Source organism: Pantherophis guttatus, chromosome 5, assembly GCF_059756535.1.
Source record: "Pantherophis guttatus breed Tessera chromosome 5, ASM5975653v1, whole genome shotgun sequence".
NCBI lineage: Eukaryota > Metazoa > Chordata > Lepidosauria > Squamata > Colubridae > Pantherophis > Pantherophis guttatus.
Window position 1 is genome coordinate 87,522,921 of NC_142067.1, and position 21,824 is coordinate 87,544,744.

Below are 21,824 nucleotides of genomic sequence, written 5' to 3' on the forward strand. Positions count from 1 at the left end.
GCCATCTTTTCTGTTAAGTGGACCTACTGTTTCCTTGACTTTTTTCTTATTATTTATATGTTGAACAAAACTGTTTTTAGTATCTTTGACTTTTGTTGCAAGTATTTGTTCATTTTGAGCCTTTGCTTTTCTGACTTCATCTTTGCAGATTCAGGCTACCTGCCTTCCATTTTTTAAACTTGTTTTTTTTTTTTTTTTGTCTTTCAGTTTATCAGAGAGATCTTTGTGCAAACGTGCTGGTTTTTTCTTGGATTTCTTGTTTTTCAGTGGTATCGTCCTGGACTGGGCTTTTATGCTCCTATTTTTCAGAGTTTCCCATGCTTCATGAGTTGTTTTCCCCTTTAGGATTTTCATCCATGGAATTTTTATTAGTTTCTTAAAATCAACTCTTTTAAAGTTTAAGACACTGGCTGGATTATGTTCTATTGCTTGTGTTTGAATTATATTGAATTCCAATATGACGTGGTTCACTTTTGCCCAAAGTTCTGGCAATTTCAACTCCTGCTATCACTTCTTCTCTATTAGTAAGGTTATACTGAACTTATTAGAATTAGGTTCAGTATAGCTTTCCGTCTAATTCCCTTCTTTATCTTTTGGATAGAGTTGTCAGCTAGGTTGGTTAGGAACCTATTTGATCTCCCACTTGCTGCAGAGTTTGTCTCTGGGTATCAGGGTAGCTAAAGTCTGCTATTACTACTGTGGAATATTTCCTGAATACATTGTTAGTTGTTTAGGAAAAAGTTCATCTAGTTCTTCTACATGGTTGGGTGGCCTGTAGTATACATCTATGGCAATGTCATTCTATTTTCCTTTTATATTGACCCATATGAATTCTAGGAGATTATCATCCTTGGTTTTGTGGATGATGTAGTGATCTTTTATATATAATGCAACTTTACCTCCTCTTTTGTTAGGCCTGTTTCTTTTGAATAGTTTGTATCCTTCTATTAGTACATTCCAGTCATGAGTTTCATCCCACCATGTTTCAGTAATGGCAACTATATCATATTTACCTTCATGCACTAGTACAAATCCACTCTGTTTGTTCCATCAGTCTCTACTTCATTGTCTTTTTCTTTTTTTCTTCTCCTTTCTCTTTACTCCCTACCTCCTTATATGATTGGTTTTCTAGTAGTTTTTGCTTTGAATTAGATTCTAAATGTCTTGAAGATTGCCCCCTTCCCATAATTTTAGTTTAAAGTCCTTCTGATAAGATGAGCCAGTCATTTTCCAAATATTCTTTCCAATTCTTGTGAGGTTCACTCCATCCCTTGCCAATAGCCCTTCGTGTAGGTAATGCAGATCATGGTCTAGGAAGCCAAAGTTCTCTCGATGATACCAGTTTTTAAGACAGTGGTTCATTTCTAAAATCCTTGCTCCCTCATTGGATGTTGGCCTTTTATTGGAAGTATAGATGAAAACACCACAATGGTTCCTTTAGTACCCAAAAATTCAAATATACAGGCTTCACTTTTAAATATTCAAATTAAATAGGTTCTCTGACCAAGTTTGTATCAATTTCAAGCATTGATTCTGCACTTCATCTTTTCTACATAATTGTTTGATGTAACACATACCCTCTACTTGATGACATGAGGCAGAATAGAAATTAAGTACTTTTGCCATTGCTATGTTATCTATTAGCATTTTACTGTTTTTATTAAACAACGATTCCATTGACTCTTTTCTTTTTGGAAAAATATCCATATTTTTAAGTCCAAATGATACATTTGAGTGCATTTGTCTCCAAATGAAGGAATTCAGTATTGCACAGTCAGTTTCACCTAGTGTTTCAGCTGTTTCTACTCCTTCAGTCATATCATTTGTAATTGTTTACATCACATCAAGGACTTAATGCATTGATGCTTTAAAATCATACATTTTCTCATCCTCTAAAGGAGGAAGTGATCAATAAGGAAAGTCACAAATTTCCTGGAAAGCAAATCAACATATTTCCCCCCCTTTCAGTAAAGACTTTTTACCATTCTCTTATTTTTCCTTTAGCCTCTTTTCCCCAGGAAGAACTATGAATGTCTAACTAGCTGTGAATTCCTGAAATACATCCTGTCCGTGAAGCAAGGAGATTGCCCAGCACCCGAGAAGGCCAGTGGCTTTGCAGCTGCCTGTGTTGAAAGTTGTGAGGCTGACAATGAATGCTCTGGGGTGAAAAAGTGCTGTTCCAATGGATGTGGACATACATGTCAAGTGCCCAAAAATCTTTATAAAGGTAGAGTTTATTATTAGAAGTGACTAGAGAAAAAGTGTGTGTCTGTGTATTCACCCACACTCCACTTCAATTAAGTATGCCAATATTCCCACACTGTTCTTGGGTTGCGATGACTAGGGGTAGTCATAATATGAATGCCAAGTCAAGCCAAGGTTAGATTTTAATTGAAAACAAAATTCAGGTCTGATAACCGGTTAAAAATTAAAGTGAGGTGTGTATAATAGTTTGTGTTAACAATTAGCATTGTGATAAAGTTGTATTAAAGGGGGTAGGGAGACTTCATCCTGGGATGCTGAAACATTTAATCGTTTTTAAAAATATGCTTAAGGTATAAAAGTGAAGATGACATTCACAGTTGTTCATATTTTCTCAATAGGTTTCTGTAGATTGCTGTTTGATTATTAAACAAGTATGACTTGTTTACGTGTAAACCCAAATGTTACTCCTATATTTTCTTTTTCTAACACATAGGATTACAATTTTAAAAATTCTGTTTCAGCAACAGAAATGAATATTAATTGGATCTTACCTAACTCTTTACTGAACATAAAATATGCAGCACAATATCCTTCCCCTCATTTAGTAATTGATTTTTGGTTGGAAAGTTTTATGTTAAATGACTAAGCAGAATACTTGTACTGAGATTCTATATGGTTTGACTCATGCAAATTAATAAAATGAACTGATCATTTTGGAGACATTATTTAATCTGAATTGAGGTTTTGAAAATAACTGGTTTATACAATCAGTTTTTTCTGTGCAACTTCTAGGAACAGTAGAAACATCGTTGTCTGACTCTGATGAGTGCTACTAGAAAATATGGAAGAAACAGCAAAGCAACATTATTTTCTCAGCCTTCTCCAGCAATCTTTGCCAAAGTCAAAGAGGCCTCAGAATAGACCTGATACCTGTTTAGAAGCCTATTATGGCTTTTACAAACAGATGAGGAGACTTAGGGCACTTCCCAGGGAATGCCTTATAGCATTTTCTAGAGTTATTCAAACATCTTCGTGTCAAAGCAATAGTTTTATAGTTTCATTTCCAATGGGATGAGGCTGTGAAGATGTTACGTGTCTTTTTTGACAAATGGAGTATGGCTTCAAGGAGGCAAAATGTTTCCCTCAAGCAAATATTGCCTAAAGGGTAACATGGTTCAGAATTGTGACAAAAATGTTATATTTTATATACTTTATGGAATATAATTCCTAGAATTTTTTAAGTCATAAAGCCATAAAACCAAACTGATATAAGAACTATATAACACCTACGGTTCATAAATTCCTTCATTTAAAAAAATTAAATGGTTATAAATTTTAAAAATAAAATTTAATTGGCATCATAGACATTTTAATAGAATAATGAATTTACTGTATATTTCAAAGAAGAAGCTCATTGAATAATAAAATCTCATGTTTAGTTAGTTTAATCAGTTAAATAAATTAATTTGAATTGAAGATCCAGAAAGCTATTTGAAATCAAGATCTCATTCCTCTGCTTAGGTTTATTGGAAATAGGTCACTCCAAAATTAATGACCACTTATATGACCATTTTACTGTGGTAGATTGAATGATTTGACTGAACATCCCCCCCCAACAATAACTAAAAAACCCCCCAAAACCTGAACAAGGGAGAGTTCCAGGTGGAGAAAATGGTGAAGATTGGTGGCTGGGTGGCAAACCCAGATACGGTAGAACTTATCTAGACAACAAGAAACTGTATGATCACTCACTTGTCCTTCAGAAAGAAGCTCTTATAAGAAAATCTGTAGAATCCAGAATGACCCTACTGACTTATCAATAGATTTTTGCCTGTCTGTTGATGGCTGATTTATCTGACTGCCAATCTTCTAGGAATTCCCTAGCAATTTTTATTTAGCTTGGTCTAGTATGCTCAATGTTGCCCAGTTGAAATTATGGTTGAATATGTCCATGTGTTATGAGATTACGGAGTTTTCATCATGTCTTTTGACTGCTAATTGGTGTTCATGGATGTGCTATTCTGCCTGTATGCCCTACTAGTAACTGTTACAGTCCTTACATTATATGTGACAGATGACTACTCTTTTTCCTTCTTGGGCTACTGGTCTTCGGATATTTTGGATAGCTTTTGTTCATTTGTGTGTTATGGTAATGCTGTATGATTGTAATAGTCCAATATTTCTGAGATGTTTTTGATGTAAACTAATTTTATATTTTTCATTGCTTACATTGGTTGTATTGTAGTGGGTTGACTGGCCAGACACCGTTTGATAAAATTGTGGAAGTATAATTTTGTTGGAAGATGTCATATAGGCAGTGTGTTTCCTTTTTTCTGGTGTTCTGGATTGCTGTAATATATTTATACTCCTGTGAGTAATTTTTTTATGCAGCTCCTTTTGTGGAGGCTGGGTTATTATTGTGGTAATGAGCACTTAGCATGGTCATTTTTGGTAGATTTGGTAGTTTGCTGTAATTTTTTCTGCTGGTATAAATATCCAGGAAGGGTAGCGTGTTATTTTCTCATTCTCTTGTGAATGTTATTCTTTTGAAGACATTACCATTTTATATACAGTATCTTCTCTTCTTGTCCCTTTATTATGACAAAGGTGTTGTCCACATAATCCATGCTTTTGATTGTATGAATGCTGTATAGTTTCTACACCCTGCATTACAGTTTCTGCTTTGAGTTCTGAGAATGGCGATCTCATAAGTAAGGGTTTTTTGTGTGCACCTGTTTATTAAACTGAAAGTAGATAGTGAGGTAGAGGTTGATGAAGTCCATGATTCTGGATATTTTGGTGCACTTGCCCATCTCATATAATAGAGTGGGTCATATAGGTGGGTCATATAATACTGCTGCCATGGATTCTTTTGCTATTTCTGGTTCTATGGATATAAAGAGTGGTGTGACATCGAATGAAACCATAATGATTCCTGTCTTGGTATCTCCCAATGCTGACATTCTATTGGTTCATCTGGAGCAGCTTCTGTGGAGACAGTTTGAGTCCTAGACCATGAAACAGGATTTTGTAAAATTATCATAAACACTATTTATTACCTCTTGAAACTAATGAATTTATACCCATATTTCGGAGAGATTAAATCCAATGTGGAGGTTAAGATTGGCATGCCAAATATTTTTTCAGATATTTCTCCAGAATAAGATGAAAAAATATACATTTGTCATTGAAGGTCAGATTCTTCTGGGAAATTCTGGGAGTTGAAGTCTACCCCTGCTAAAGTTAGCAAAGTTGAGAAACCCTGCTCTACTGCATGACACCCATCTGCCAGTGGTGGGATTCAATTTTTTTAACAACCGGTTCTGTGGGCGTGGCTTAGTTGGAGGCATGGCTAGCTGGTCATGTGACCGGTGGGCGTGGCTAGCTGGTCATGTGACCGGTGGGCGTGGCTAGCTGCATAGGGACTACAGAGGGCTGAAAAAAGTCATTTCTTACTGGTCCTTGCACTTATGACCATCCTCACATTTATGCCCGTTGCGGCATTCTTAACAACCGTGTCACTCATTTCACAACTGCTTCTCTTCATTATTGTGACAAGATAGATCATAAAACGTAAAATGTGAGGACAGTAGTAAGTTCAAGGACTGGTCAAAAGTGCGAGGACCGGTCAAAAATAACTTTTTCAGCCTTCTGACTAGTCCATATGCACATAGGGACTATCCAGAGGGCTGAAAAAAGTGATTTCTGACAGGTCCTCGCACTTTTGACCGGTCTTCGCACTTATGACTGGTCATCATTTATGCCCATTGTAGCATTCTTAACAACCGTATCACTCATTTCACAACTGCTTCTCTTCACCATGGTGACAAGATAGGGCAAAAACGTAAAATGTGAGGACAGTCGTAAGTTCAAGGACTGGTCAAAAGTGCGAGGACCAGTCAGAAATAATTTTTTCAGCCCTCTGAGTAATCCATATGCACAAAAGGATACAGCAATAGAGAGGGATGAAGGAAGGGAAGGGAAATTAAAGTAGGAGTGAGGGTAAGAGAGGGAGGAAGAGAGGAGGAGAAGGAGAAAGGATGAGGAAGTAGGGAGGAGAAGAAGAAGGGGAGGAAGAGAAAGTAAGAAGGAAAGAAAAGAGAGAGGTGGTAGGTTTGAGGAGAAAGATTGCTGTACAATAAAAAAGATGAAAGGGAAGAAAGCCAACCCCAAACAAATATAAAGATATTAAGATAAAGAATGAATTGTTAAACTTTAAAGAATAAAAGAGAATAAATATGAATAAATAGCAATAATTAGAAACACACATACAAACATATAATGTATTTTCTTTGAACAGAGTATTTGGCCGGTTCACAAATTTAAACAGTGTTTAGTCATTTCAATTAAATTTACAATTTCTATATTTCCTTTTTGCCATATTTATTCCTCATCTATTTTTGTAAAAAACCAATATTACCCTTCATCTTCATCTCTAATCTTAATCAAATTCAATTTTCCCTTCTATTCTATATTATACCCCTTCCCATTGTCATCTATTTTTATATCCATCCTCACATTGGTTAATTATGTAATATTACAGTTGTTTAATATAAATTCAACATTTTAATATAAATCAATTAGTTATATAACTACCTTTTTTGTATATTAATCAATATGAACATGAATATTCCAATTATTTCCATGCAATCCAATTTCTTACAAATCAATTAATTATATTTACCAATAATAATAAACCAAATAATTTCCCCCATATATTCCTCCAAACCACAACTTAACCATTTCTGCTTTCAACACAATATATAATTAATAGTATCTCAATTATTACAATTCCCTAGTTAAATAGAGCTTTTTTTCTTTTGTGTTTTAAAATCTTGAACTCTCCTCTTTTCCCCTAAATTTCCCATTGTTTGCACCTACCTTTTTTGGTGAGGAAAAAGAAAAGAAATCTGCCTGCCTAATTTTCCAATGTGCAAAGCCAACAGCCTGCTTTACTTTCTGTTTCGTTTTTCAGTATAGCTAGGGGAAAAAAAATCAGCACTCTTTGCAAGCAAGCAGCAGAGCCGTGAGCAAAACAGCTGAGAGCAAATCAGCTGAGACTCGGGAGCCGATCTAAGCAAGGGCTAATTAGCCTATGCTGAAGCTCCGCGGGCCAATAAAATTAAAAAAAAACACCGAACCCTTTGTTAAATTGTTGGCTCGCCCGCCCCCACCCACCACTATTTATTGGCAATAAATAGTGGTGCGGAGGGGCGGGGCAAGGGGCGGGGTGATTTAACAGCAATTTAACAAAGGGTTCGGCCGAACCCCCTAGAACCGGCAGAATCCCACCACTGCCATCTGCACACAATTACAGCCACCAGCAGTTAGTTGGTGTTGTTGGAGTTAGTTCCAATCAAGTGAATCCTAGTGACCATAATGCAAAGCAGTTGGGAAGTGTCTTTGAACGGAGGCTATAATAATAACATATTTTTATTGAGAAGCTGCATAGTTCCTCTTAAGAAGACTAATATAAAAATAAATTTATTTGCTTCCAATATTTTTTTATTCTGGACAGTTTTAGAGTTCTACGTTCTTTGCTAGAGAAAATCCTAGATTTATAGAAAACACAATTGATTTAATAAGAAAAGTGTGGAGGCTGGCAAAAAATAAACCTCTGATTTATTCTGGGGATGATTTAAATGGCACAAACAATTGTAACAAGTCCAAAACACAAAGCAAAAAATAACTATCAATTGTAGCACATCAATAGTTTCTTAAAGAAACAGTTTTCTTAGGTTTAGAGAAATTTAGAGAACATTTAGAGAAAATGTCATGTCCTAGAAAGAAGTATTACTTCTGGTTAAATATTCACATATGCCACATTTAAAATCTTACCAGTTTTTTCAAAAAATCTAGTAAACATGTGGAAGCAGTAGAAATAAACTTGAAATAGTTTTACTGTTTTCACCAAGATCCCATATTTATCATAATGAATCAGTTAAGTCATATATGAACAATTAATTTCTGCATATAAGAAAGCATCACACACATTACATTTCTTATAAAATTATAGGATAATTTTTAATTCTTTATATGACAGATCTTCTAATTTCACCCTAGAGTCTCAAGCTGGCCCTGTTTTCCCATGTAAACTTTTCTGGGTATTGAATCAGTTGAAAAAAGTGTCAGCACCTGAAAACAGAAAATAGGAACCACTTCTGTAAACATTACACTGTCTATTGAAACTACCAAAACATAGAAATGGTGGCTTATCTCCATAATACATTCACACTACGGCTGATAAGCATTTTCAGTATTAAAGTTAGCACATGACATATTTTAAAACAATAGAACAACATAAGCAAAGGTGTATTTGCTATTGGGATAAAACGTGAGGATAGGTATTCTATTTATATGGTATACACTTGCTTCTCCAAATAGTTGTGAACACAATTTCTTTTTATGGATATTATGTATTTTAGGTGTTCCTTTAAAACCCAGAAAGGAATTAAAATTTAGTGAACTTCAGTCTGGACAGCTGGAAATTAAATGGTCTTCAAAATTCAATATCTCCATTGAACCTGTGCTCTATGTGGTACAAAGGAGATGGAATTATGGGATTCATCCCAGTGAGGATGATGCAACAAGTTGGCAAACTGTAGCACAGGTCAGTACTTTTAATAGCATTCTATTAACTTTAAGATTTTCCTTAATATCATTTTTGTTAATCAGAGATTAAACATTTTTGGCTGATATTAGTTGCCATTAAACACACCCAGGACCTTCCTTACTAAAGTATGGAGTTCTCTCTTTGAAGTTTGTGCTGCGGATCTGAAATACTGTATAAAATCAAAGAAAAGTTCTTCTTTCTTCCAGGCTGCATAGGAGATGACCAGGCTGAGATCAAGGAAGGGGTCAAATGTGTCATAAGTCATGAATCCCTGCACACCCACAAGAGATCTAAGTCTAGCCCACCTTGAATGCCTTCTTGATTCCCATTAATGTCAGATAATTCTGTGTTTTGGACTTGAAAAAGATACTACCAGTCTTCCCCATTTGGGCCATTGTTGCATATGTTATAGATGTATTTGTTTTATTCTGGGAACAGAATGGAGGCATTTCCTGCATCCACCTGTTGTTTTTTTTAACACTGATTTGGAACAGGGTTTAATAATAGTTAATAATAAACTTTTTACAGCAAGAACAGATAATACAAATCTCATTTTCTGTGGCCTTCAGTTTAGGGGATGTCTTAAAGGGAAGACTTGGGCTTATTTGCATGCTGACTTGTAACAGTAAGATATGCAAGATTGTGTGTGTGTGTGTGTGTGTGTGTGTGTGTGTGTGTGTGTGTGTGTGTGTGTAAAGCAGACAGTATGCATATTATACACACAGAGGGTATAAAACATATACAGATACACACTATATATGTGTAATATGCAAACTGTCTGTTTCTACATAATGCTGTGGGATGGATTCCAGCAGCATTTACAGCAGAAAAAAAAAACTTCAAAAGAGTTAATACATGTTGATGTTTGCATATGAGGGTATTCTGCTCATCACTATACAAAGAAATAAAATGTAACTGGTAAGATGTGTGTATAAAATGGTATGGTATGAAAAAATACATAAAAGATGACACATATACATCTAGTATGGATTGCATCTATGAAAGATACCAAGTTCAACCTCTAGTAACTTCAGTTTTTTAAAAAAATCAGTCAGACAAAGGTTCTTTGGGTTGGATCCTGAAGACTTATGGATGGCTGAAGTAGGTGGTTTGAAAAACCTTACCTAGTCCAATTTTTATTTCATGAAAAATAGGAAAAGGAATTCCTCTTTCAATAAGCAAAGCATAGAAGGTCCACTGATGGAGGTCACAAAAATAGTAAATGTGTATATTAACTGGATTTTATTTTGCAGATCACAGATGAGAGATTACAACTGAGTGACATCAGACCTAGTAGGTGGTACCAGTTTAGAGTGGCAGCCATAAATGTGCATGGAACAAGAGGTTTTACAGCTCCCAGCAAACACTTTCGCTCCTCAAAAGGTTTGTGTTAATGTTCTTCATTGCACAGCCACCTTTGGATGAATGTGATCAGCAGAAGGTTTATAAATTATCACCATTTATGTAAATAAAATTCACTGTATTCTTTCAGATTCTTTAATATTAAAGGGAAAAATACTTTCCCCTCTCCATTTTAAAACACTAATCTTTTCTTTAAAAACTTTTCTAAAATCCAAAATTCTAATACATCTTTTTAAACTTCCTCTTAACATACATAAAGTTTACTTTCAGAGCAATAAAATTCCAATTAATTCCAATTAACTCATTAAATTTAGATCATTCCCTCCAAGTTAACCCTCACAGAATATTTTCTTCTTCTTGTATAGATCCTTTTAAAAACTCTGAACTTTTCTTTAAACTAATACATCTTTTTCTTTAACTTTCTCTTAACGTAGATACTTTCAGATACACTTTCAATAATATTTTACAAACTTTAGGAATTATGTAAGCATTATATATAAAGGAAAAATACATTTTCAAACCTTATATTAAGACTTACTTTCAATTACAAATATCATACCGATAGAAATCCATCCTAATTCCAATTGACTCATTAAATTTAACTCACTCATTCCAGTTTGTCTTCATGGAATAAAATCTTTTTCTTCTCTAGATTGTTTGTCAAGTACTATCACCCATCTCCTCCCACTTATGATTGTATGATTGTAACCTTTATGCTGATATCCTTACGATTTATATTGATATTGTTTCTGGATTGCTTATTTGTAACTTATGACTATCATTAAGTGTTGTACCTTAATGATTCTTGATGACTGTATCTTTTCTTTTATGTACACTGACAGCATATGCACCAAGACAAATTCCTTGTCTGTCCACACTTGGCCAATCACACTTGGCCAATAAAAAATTCTAAGTAGTTGTAAGCTTCTCTTTTTCTCAAGGATTTCTCAACCTTGTTAATGTCCATGAAGAAGAAATCCCAAACTTGTCCTTTTAAAAATTGCAGATTTTCTTTGAGCTTGGTTTATATTCCAAAATTGCAATTGACTCCTCTTCATTGTCAACTATTTGTGAAATTGCCTCAGTGGTTTGGTAACTTCCTACACATACTTGCATCTCTGAAGTAGTTTAAGAAGTTTCTTTTAATATCCTTGGAGCATAGCTGATCTATGAACTGATGGATTTTATTTAAAGATTTTTCAAATATATCTCTAATAATTTTCTTACTCTTCTTAATAATCCTCTTAATTCACTCTCTAGTAAAAAAAATAGCTTTTTTGTAAGTCACTTAAGAATTGCTGGCCAATCAGGAATCATAAAAATCAGAAAGTTTTAGCCACCCACAGCAAAGCAGACCAAGCTACAAATTACTAAAAATAATAAACTAGAACCACAACTTTATGCCCTTATGTTTCTCAATCATTTTTTTTAAAAAAAGATACTCCACACTTCCTTATTTTAGCTTGCTTTCAGCAGCTTCCTTCCTTCCTCGTTTATCAGATTTCCTTTCTCTTGTTTATATCTTTATCAGAATGAATTATATGGAAGGGGAGGACTTTATATTTAGCTTTACTTTTGTAGGTCTTGTTCCTTAGTTTTCATTGCCATACTTCATTTTCTTTAAATGTAGTCAATCTCAGGATTCTTAGAAAATGTGTAATAGCAGTACATGTATTCATTCATAACATAAAATAAATATACTAACAATTAGTGGTCAATCACAACTCCCATGGGTGCATGGGGTATGTGTGTTGTCCATAGAGAAACACTGAATGTTATCAAGGATGCGGCTCCACAGATAGGCAGATGTTAGACTGTACTGGTGAGGTTGGGTTTTAAGGATCATTTGGAAGTTCTTTTGTAACAGCCTCCCTGCTGCATAGGAGCATCTTTACCTGTTCTCATGAGGCAGTCTGTGTGCTGAGGGTAGAGTTCTTGAGAGTTATCCTGAGCTCTTATCTGGATAACCAGGTAGTCCCAAAGAAATGGAGAGAATTCTTGCAGCTTAGGAAAGAGAATGGCTCTTTCCTAAGAGTAGCCACATTTGTAGTTCCAAAGATCTTGTTCACTTTCTCAGGACTATCCCCGATAAAATCATAAGATTATTCTTCAGTTCACCTCAATATGACCTAGATTCAGGGAGTAGTAAATGCTTAGGATGGTATGGTTCTGCTGCCTCTGAAAGATTTCCCTTCTGAAGAATCTGAATAAATGTCTTTCAGTCCTGCTGAAAAAATGGTTGTCCTGGTTCAGAGGGCCATCATTGTCAGTGTCATTTGTATATCTCTACCCCAGCCATTAAGTGAAGTGATCAAGATTTCATCCCAATGCCCAAAGTCTCTGAAGGTCTTCTATGGTTTCTGAATCTTTGATTGTACAAGCAATGACAATATCAAATTTCCACTTCAGATTTAGAACAGAATCTGGGTCTCCCCCTGGACTTGCAGCTCCTGCTCAAAGAATAGGTGGCAGCAGTGGTGGCACGTTCTTTGCACACTTTGTCTTGTCCACCAGTTGTGGCCATTCCAGGACTTGGAAACCTTGCTTTTTATCACTCATGCCCTTCTTTATGGGAAGGGCATGAAAACTATCCTGAAGTTGTCCAGAATTGAATGGTGTGGATAGTTAAGGGAACTACCTCCTTGTATCACTGTTACACTGCAAAGTACATTAGCTCTCAAAAGGCTTTGAGATGTGATTCAAGGTGCTGATTATCAACTTTAAAGTCCTATATTGGTTTCTCCCAAGAACATGTCTCTTCCCATATGTTGCCATATGAAGCCTAGTGGCAAAGAGCATCCAATCCATAGTGAGCATATATAAATGTATCATGTGGTATGGCTTTTAGTAGCAGTAGATAAATACCAGTGGTGAAATCTAAAATTTGTTACTCCCGGTTCTGTGGGCGTGGCTTGGTGTGTGTGTGTGGGGGGTTAATGTGACTGGGTGGGCATGGCCAACTTTTTTTTAAAACTTTTAAAACCATTTTTTTCTGCTGAAGAGGTTGTAGAAAAAATGCTTTTAAAAATAAAAAAAAAAGCCTCTGATGATCACGCGGCTCAGCTGTGCATGGGGGAGGGACAGGGATTTTTGCTATCAGTTCTCCGAACCACCCGCCTCCATCACTACCAGATCAGGTGATCCGATCCGAACCGGGAGCATTTCACCCCTGGTAAATACGTAACCTAAATCCCAATGCTGCAATCCTAAAGTGGAAACAATTAGCAGAACCCAAATGCTTACACTTATATTAATAGAGGGTATAAATAAATACCAATGTTTATGGTACATATTGATAATATCAGGGAGGATGCCACAAGTGTGAAAAGTACTCTAATTGCAGGCAGAGGAAAAGGCATTGGGTGATTACATTACCCTGTTTATCTTTTATCTGCTTGTTCCAGTATTTTTTGGCAACATATATGTTGTGAGAAGCTTGCTTGTGTCTGTCCCCTGCAGCTTGCTGACAGGAAACTCACTGGAAGTATTTCCAGTGAAGTATACTTTACTGTTTCTATCTCCAAATGCTCTGATTTTGCTTTTAGTGAGCGTTTTCCTCACAACACTCCTATTAACCTTTGCCATCTCAAGGGATCTAGAAAGTGTGCCTTATTGTTGGCTAACCCTAGGCTATGAAATTATCTCCCTATACATAACAGGGCCCAACTCTGCTTGCCTTTAGAAAAGTCGTCATGACCTGGCTTTTTCCCCAGGCATCAGGGTTCAGTTGAGTTTGGTTGTTCAATTACAATTTTCAATTATCATTTTATGTTTTAAATATTGGGTTGTTTTTTTAATGCAGTGTTATTATTTTTTTCGGTTCATTTGTTGTTGTATACTTGCCAGAGTTACATTGAATTTGGAAACCATATAAAACCATTCTGGGCCTTAACGAGGTGAAGGGGCTTGTGTGGCTAAATGAAATTGTAGGCTATGTCGTCAGACATGTATATGTCCAGAACAGTTTCCCAAGGTGAACAGGCCATGATAAACACCCCAGACTAACACTGATAACATCTGCCAACCACATTGGATCAGTGTGGTAGATTATGATCTATTCCTTTGTTCCAAGTTAATAAAATGTACATGTATTTCACTCCTGTATAAAATTAACCAGTTAATTCAGAGATGTATTGTCTGACTGCAATTAAGTATTCTATTATTTAATCCTTTATATTTTTATTTGTAAGTACATCTCATTCCATTGAATGGGACTTATTGTTAGGAACCTGTGTACGATATCAGCTTATATCTCCATCTTTAAGGAATTGCAATATTAACGCACTCAATATGATACTCAGACTATTTCCTAAATAAATATATTTATAGAAATTTAATATATATTGCAGGTGCTTGTTGAAATGAAGGTGGATTTTTCAATCTTGATGTTGCTTAGCAAAATTACAAATATTATAACAACAAAAAACTTTAGGAGCTTTATTTTTATAAGATCAAAAGAATGTTAAAGATAAAATTGCCTCAATGTAGGCCTACATTGAGAGCTGGACTTAATCATACTGAATCTCAACAAAAATAAATATATGAAAGAAGTTAGTTAATTGCTTTTTGTTTACTTATTTGAATAAATATATAGAATTTGACCTCTGTGAAGTTTGGCAGGCACAGCTACATGCTGAGCATTGTATGTAATGCTACAATGATTCCTGCTAGATATAATTTGCAATTATTACCGAGGCTAAGATTTCTTTTTCTTTCTAATTCAAACAGATTGGAAACTTCTCTTGAAAGTTAAAAATAGTTCCTTCAGGTAAATTTTGGAGAATTAAGTGAATGACAGTCATGACTATGTTTTCAAAAGGGAGCAAGAATTATTTCAGATGATCCACTTAAATTTGTATGGCTGAAATGTATGATTGCTGGTGACATCAATCTAACATAGAATATTTTTACAATCCAAGTCATTCTTTGTATATAATAGGCAGCCATAATAGTATAGCAGGAGATAAACATGAGTCTTTTGCCAACCAGATGAAAACCAGCATGTATTTATGCTTAGTGGGAGCATTCCCCCATCTTTGCTGGCAAGATCATCTGCTAGAAGAATTGTACTCTGGAAACACTTCTACCACTATGATGAGAAGATTTTTAAAACCTAGATGAAGATCTTTGTGACATATTAGTGTGCAATATGTTTTATATGCAATTTAAGATTGTACAAGCAAACAATCCAATGTTGAATTCATGAAGCAAAAAGTCCTTCCTCTAGTTATTTCTTTAAGCCCCTCTACTTTCTAAGCCTTCAGATACAGTATATACAAATGCTTGTACACACAATAGCAGGGTCCCAGGTCATGTAGAAATCTTTGTATGTGAAGGATCCCTGTATACTGACAATTATGCTTAGGGAGAATGGGGTCTGCAGTGATTTCAGCAATATAATTTAGAGAAGGGATTAGTAGTTAGTCCTCATGAACTGAGTTGTACAGTTGAAGCAGTAGTGGGTTTCAATTTTGGCTGCTACCGGTTCACTCGTGAGCACTTGCACACTCCCACTCGCACATGACGCTTCTGCGCATGTGCAGAGACGTCTGGATGGATGGGCAGAGCCTCCCACTGCTGCTGCTACTGGTTCGCCTGATTCGGGGTGAACCGGTAGCAACCCTCCACTGAGTTGAAGATATTGTGGTTTGATTTGAGAGAATGGGAAAAGGACGATGGCATTCTAACCATAGCATTTCTGGAACTCTGAGACAAATTTTTAAATCAGAAAGAGAGCAGGAAGCTGTATGTATGCTTACTTTTTTGTTTACATAAATATTCTTTTTGTTTTAGAAAATGAAAAAAGTTACTTTTTAATTCTGTTTTTAAATAATGTAATTTGTACTTAATACTGTCATTCTACATAGTGAACATTATTTGATCTACCAGATTAGAATTTGTATAACAGTACTTTCCCTATGATATATGTAATTTCAAATATTGGTCAAAGGGTTGGAGAACTTCTTGGAGGGTAGAACGGTCAGCCTCATTAGGTAAACCGAACCAGAAAATCAATTGGAACTATTTTTTTAAATAAGTTGGCTATAATAACAGAATCCTACAAGTCTGAATGTACTTTACTTCTCCATCTTAGGACTAGGAGTCATTTGCTTGAGACCCTTCCAAATATTATTTTGCTTTTCAGAGCTTAAAAAGTGTTGCAGCCATCTTTGCTTATCTAATGGTTTTTGCATATTTCTGACAAGATTACTTCTTTTTGCTGCTGTCCATACATGTACTGTCAAACAGCAAAAATTTGCACAGCACTGGAAAATGAGGAAACACCTATGGAAGATGTAATTTTAAAAAAATTAGATTGTGCAGAAATGGACAGATTGACATTAAAGATGAAAGAAAAAGAAGATAAAGAGTATTTTTCAACATGGGATTTGTTTTACAAATGGTTGGATAATAGAGGTAAAATTAGGAGCAGGAAAAGAATTGTTATATAAGCAAAATTATTCAGACAATATGTTGTTAACTAAGCACCTATGTGTGTAATATGTGTGTAATATGTTATTTCTTTTTCTCTCTTTGGGAACTTAAAGCCTGAAACAAAAATAAACAATTGTTTCTTTTATAAAAGCCTGTTGGGTTGAGTACTTAAAGGATAATGAGAGATTGTCCTTTCTTTTGAGTATCTGTGTACCCTAGGCAGTTTTATGCATTGTTTTATAGATATGAAACAAGACAAAATATTATTTTTATAGAAAATCTACATCCTCATAATGTAGATTTAATTTTGTATTTAATTTCTGAGAGTCATCATCATTCAGCTGCTTTTCCTAAATAAAGTTTTAAAAAATTATTATATAGATGTTTGACTATTTACAGTCAGGTCCAGAAATATTGGGACATCGACACAATTCTAACACCTTTGGCTCTATACACCACCACAATGGAGTTGGAATGAAACAAACACAATGTGCTTTAACTGCAGACTGTCAGCTTTAATTTGAGGGTATGTACATCCAACTCAGGTGAACAGTGTAGGATTTACAGCAGTTTGCATATGTGCCTCCCACTTGTTAAGGGACCAAAGGTAATGGGACAGAATAATAATCATAAATCAAACTTTCCCTTCTTAATACTTGGTTGCAAATCCTTTGCAGTCAATCATAGCCTGAAGTCTGGAACGCATAGACATCACCAGACTCTGGGTTTCATCCCTGGTGATGCTCTGCCAGGCCTCTACTGCAACCATCTTCAGTTCCTGCTTGTTCTTGGGGCATTTTCCCTTCAGTTTTGTCTTCAGCAAGTGAAATGCATGCTCAATGGGATTCAGGTCAGGTGATTGGCTTGGCCATTGCATAACATTCCACTTCTGTCCCTTCAAAAACTCTTTGGTTGCTTTTGCAGTATGCTTTGGGTCATTGTCCATCTGCACTGTGAAGCGCCATCTAATGAGTTCTGCAGCATTTGGCTGAATGTGAGCAGATAATATTGCCCGAAACACTTCAGAATTCATCCTGCTGCTTTTGTCAGCAGTCACATCATCAATAAATACAAGAGAACCAATTCCATTGGCAGCCATACATGCCCACGCCATGACACCAACATCACCATGCTTCACTGATGAGGTGGTATGCTTAGGTATCCATGATTTAGAATTTAGGCTAAATGTTAAATTAACATTTGATAATTATAATTTTCTTGATATTTTAAGCACTGATGACTTTATTAAATATTTAATACTTTTACAGTGTATATAATGTTCATATAGCAACATATGAAACATACTATGCGTTTATGATCTTTTCATTACTTGTTTGCTGTGAAATAAACTATCTTTTCTCTGATGTACCAATTTCATCCAGTGGTTTCTCATATTAAGGGAATCCATCAGCATGAGTTGTATAGTTATTTATCAAACATAGTTTATGTTATACTTGATTAAAGGTATGACTGAGAAAAATGTCTAATGGAGATGTCTAATGTAAAACTTACTTAAGTTTTACATTAGACATTAGAGTTCAAAAGCTCAGAAGTCTGAATTTCTGATCTTGATGACCGATTCAGATTGGATCCTGCATAGTTTAATAGATCTGTTCTTTACAGCTTATTCTTGTGGCTATACAGCTAGACTTGCTAGATAATAACTAGCCAGTTAATCTGAATCAAAGTTTGCAACATAGTATCAGAAATACTTGCTAATAAAGTTTGTAGAGATGTGTAAAGTCTTTTAAGGAAAGTGGCAAAACTAGTTTAATTAATCGCATAGGAAAAATTATGTACCCAGTTATTCATTATTCCCCAAGTAAAGCATGTTTAGGTGCTATATTGCAAGGAATCTAAACTAAACATTTTAACTATATGCACAGTCTAAAGAGCAATCTAACAGTTTATTTGGACCGCTGTATAGCAATACATTTAAATTAATAATCGTTTTATTGCATTGCCAATGTAAATGAAGCTACTTTTCTCTTATTTTATATTTCATGCATGTCTTCTAAAATCTAAACATTTGGGTAGAAAAGTATACACAGTATAACCTTTCTATAATTTCTTTAAGATATGAATCATATTTTTAAAAGATGGTTTAATAATTTATATAAAAATGTATTTTCTGAAAAGGCAAGTCTAGGAATTTAGAAAATTTCTGTTTGATGTTTTCCGTTATGATATTTAAATCCTTGTCTTCTGATATCCTTTTGATTATTGAATAAGGAATCTAAGAGCTGTGCTATATCAGACTATAATTTTCTATTGTTTAGCGCATGCTTTTTGACCAATGGGAAGCAAAGCATAAGTGTAGTCTTTCTCTCCCATGTAAGTGCTACAGGACCTGGTATTTAAAGATGTATTGTTGTCTTGACTGAAAACTCTTGGCAGCCTTACATGCCATGATTTTGCCTAATCTTGTTAACTAAGTGGCATGCTTAGTGAAGAACATAGCACTTTCTGTAGAATAGTTTTATCCCTATGCAATTTATCCATCTCATGCACTTGCTTGGACTAAACCACTAAACAAGCATTTATTTGAAACATTTGTCAAAAAGGGCAAGGAGTTCCTGTCAAAAATCTTTGGAACATGTTGATATTGATTATAAAGAAATTATTCATTCCTACAAAGCTTCCCCCCCCCACCCTTAGATCCATCAGCTCCATCTGCTCCATCTAATCTCAGGATTGCCAACTCTACAGTAAACAGTGATGGAAGTATAAACATAAGGATTATTTGGGATGTCCCAGAAGAACCTGATATTCCAGTCCATCATTACAAAATCTTTTGGAGCTGGACTGTCAGCAGCAAGGCTCTTGTCCCAGCAAAAAAGAAGAGAAGGAAGACTACAGATGGAGTAAGTAAAAAAGGAAATAGAATGAGATTCTAAAAATAAATGTCTCAATTGCTTCTGTCTAGTGTGTTCAATTTTCTTTAGGCTAGAGGCCTTCCAGTCTCTGAACAGCATCTTGAAGAGCACTTTTTAAAAGAGGACAAGGGAAATGGGCACTTAAAATATTTTAGAAGTTCATGGCAGAAGGACAAACATTAAATGAATTACATTATGTTATTTAAATTACTTCCTTGCTAAATTGCTAAAGCGGTTTTATTCAGGCAGGCATTCAAAGTTTAATGGACTGCTGCTGATTTTTCTTGCTGCTTTTATATTTTGAGAAGGATTATTTTACTCTTTGTTTAGGTACTGGGCTTTATAATATCCTATTGTACATAATGCTTATATGTTTTCATGTTTTCATTGTGTAGAGTCCAGTAAAATTCAGAATACTAATGAAAATACTATTAATAAAAATAATAATAATAGTGAATAAAATGACTCTTTCTCTTGAACCTCAGTAATTGGTATAGGAGAGATCAACAGGACCCTATTCATTTGATAGAATATGTAACAGCTAAATTGTTTCAGTGTTAGTATTACCTCTGTATTAATGTGGAAAATGACAATCCATCTGACATGCATACAATGTCCTTCAACACGTATGGAGAAAGTTGGTGAGAGAAAATGCTGTCGACTTGGCCTGATACTGGGCAAATGTCATTTAGTTTTCATCTATTTATTTTACATATTTTTAAACATGCTATATTTTTATGACCTATTTTATGCCTATTTTTTTGGCTCACCGTTGAATGTTATATGTATATTGTTTGCTTCTGACATGAATAAAGAGTTAGGAAAACCATAATTGATTCATGCAACTTAACTTTGTTCCATTATAGTCTCAAAATTATGTGATCCTTGAACACCTTCAACCCAATAGTAATTACATGGTGGAACTGCAGGCAGTTACATACTGGGGTCAAATACGTCTGAAAAGTGCAAAAGTATCTCTCTACTTTAGTTCTACTCAGACAACTGTCAGCAATAGTAAGTGGTGTTTCCATAAAACAATAGTAAAGTTTTTGTCTTTTAACGATCTATCTCTCTAACTCTCTGTCTTTATTCCATTCCTAAGTAGTTTACTGGGTATGTTCTCCTTGGTCCAGAATATTCCAGTTTGGTTAGAAACACTTCATAGATGGGGATACTGTAAATTTAATAATCTTTTGACTGGGCACATATAGAAAATTAATACTGATATTTAGTTCTTACAATATATACATATTTGGAGCTTTTCCAAATATAAAAATAAATCATAATTATCACAATGTGATTTAGTAGTTAAGGACAATGAGTGGAAAGACCTAAGGTTTTATTTAACCACAACTATGGAAGCTCATTGAATGACTTTTAGCCAATCACACTCCAAAGTAACCCACAGACTGTTTGTGGGGGGAGGGAGTGGAAGGAGGGACCACAATATAAACTGCATCTTTGGGTCATGAATGAAAAGTAAAATATAGACCTAATCCAGTGGTGGGATTCAAGTAATTTAACAACCAGTTCTCTGCCCTAATGATTTCTTCCAACAACCAGTTTGCCAAACTGCTCAGAATGTTAACAACCGGTTCTCCCGAAGTGGTGTGAACTGGCTGAATCCCATCACTGAGCTAATCCTTAAGAAATATATACAGCATACAAATAGAGAAAGCATGAGTCTGTTTGTCATCTATTTGGGAGATATTAAAAAGTGCTAGATGTTTTGGCTTTTGTGACATTAAGCAAATTAATGCATGTCTTCTGTATATGTCTAATTCTTCAATGTTGGGATTAGTGCTAGTTAATAAGTTAAATATTTTATTTCCAAGGACTTCCTAGAGGATTGCAAAACAGATTTAAAGATACACCATATTTGTTCCCTTTAGTGCTTGCTATGTGCACTGAAACTTCTCATCTAATCTCTATATGCATATTACAGCAGGGTAACTGAAACAAATTCCTTTTTTATAGTTACCAGTTTCTATCCCCTGCTGCAGATCGTATTCAATTTACATTGCAGATAAAACCTTTGCTAATCAAGGTCCAGTTACCCTGATTTCCACATGTACATGTGAAACTTTTCCACAAAGTTTCATCAAATTACATTCAGTTGGAGGGCACCCTTTCTTTCTTATTTCACAATTAATCTTTGATTAATTCTTTAAGATGCTTTGGAAAATACAGAATTATTTTCACTTCTTTATTTTTTCTTCATTTTTACCCACAAGAGTTTATATTTTTGTGAATTCTGTTGAATTTGTCATCTTTTTTCCTTCCTGTTAGTGGATTTTCATATTTTAGTTTTACAGCTGACTAAAAGCAGCATC

At 35.0% G+C, this 21,824-nt stretch overlaps 1 protein-coding gene across 3 annotated transcripts in view; it reads left to right on the plus strand.

Annotated features, from left to right (window-relative positions):
• The window catches only part of ANOS1 (anosmin 1), a 91,048-nt gene that overhangs the window by 53,369 nt on the left and 15,855 nt on the right, over nt 1-21,824 (plus strand). For all 3 annotated transcript variants that reach the window (XM_034435749.2, XM_034435757.2, XM_087871452.1), the window contains 5 exons: nt 2,005-2,227; nt 8,631-8,815; nt 10,072-10,201; nt 19,274-19,479; nt 20,358-20,505. In XM_034435749.2, coding sequence (XP_034291640.1) covers nt 2,005-2,227; nt 8,631-8,815; nt 10,072-10,201; nt 19,274-19,479; nt 20,358-20,505 — 892 coding nt within the window. The remainder of the gene's footprint in view (nt 1-2,004; nt 2,228-8,630; nt 8,816-10,071; nt 10,202-19,273; nt 19,480-20,357; nt 20,506-21,824) is intronic.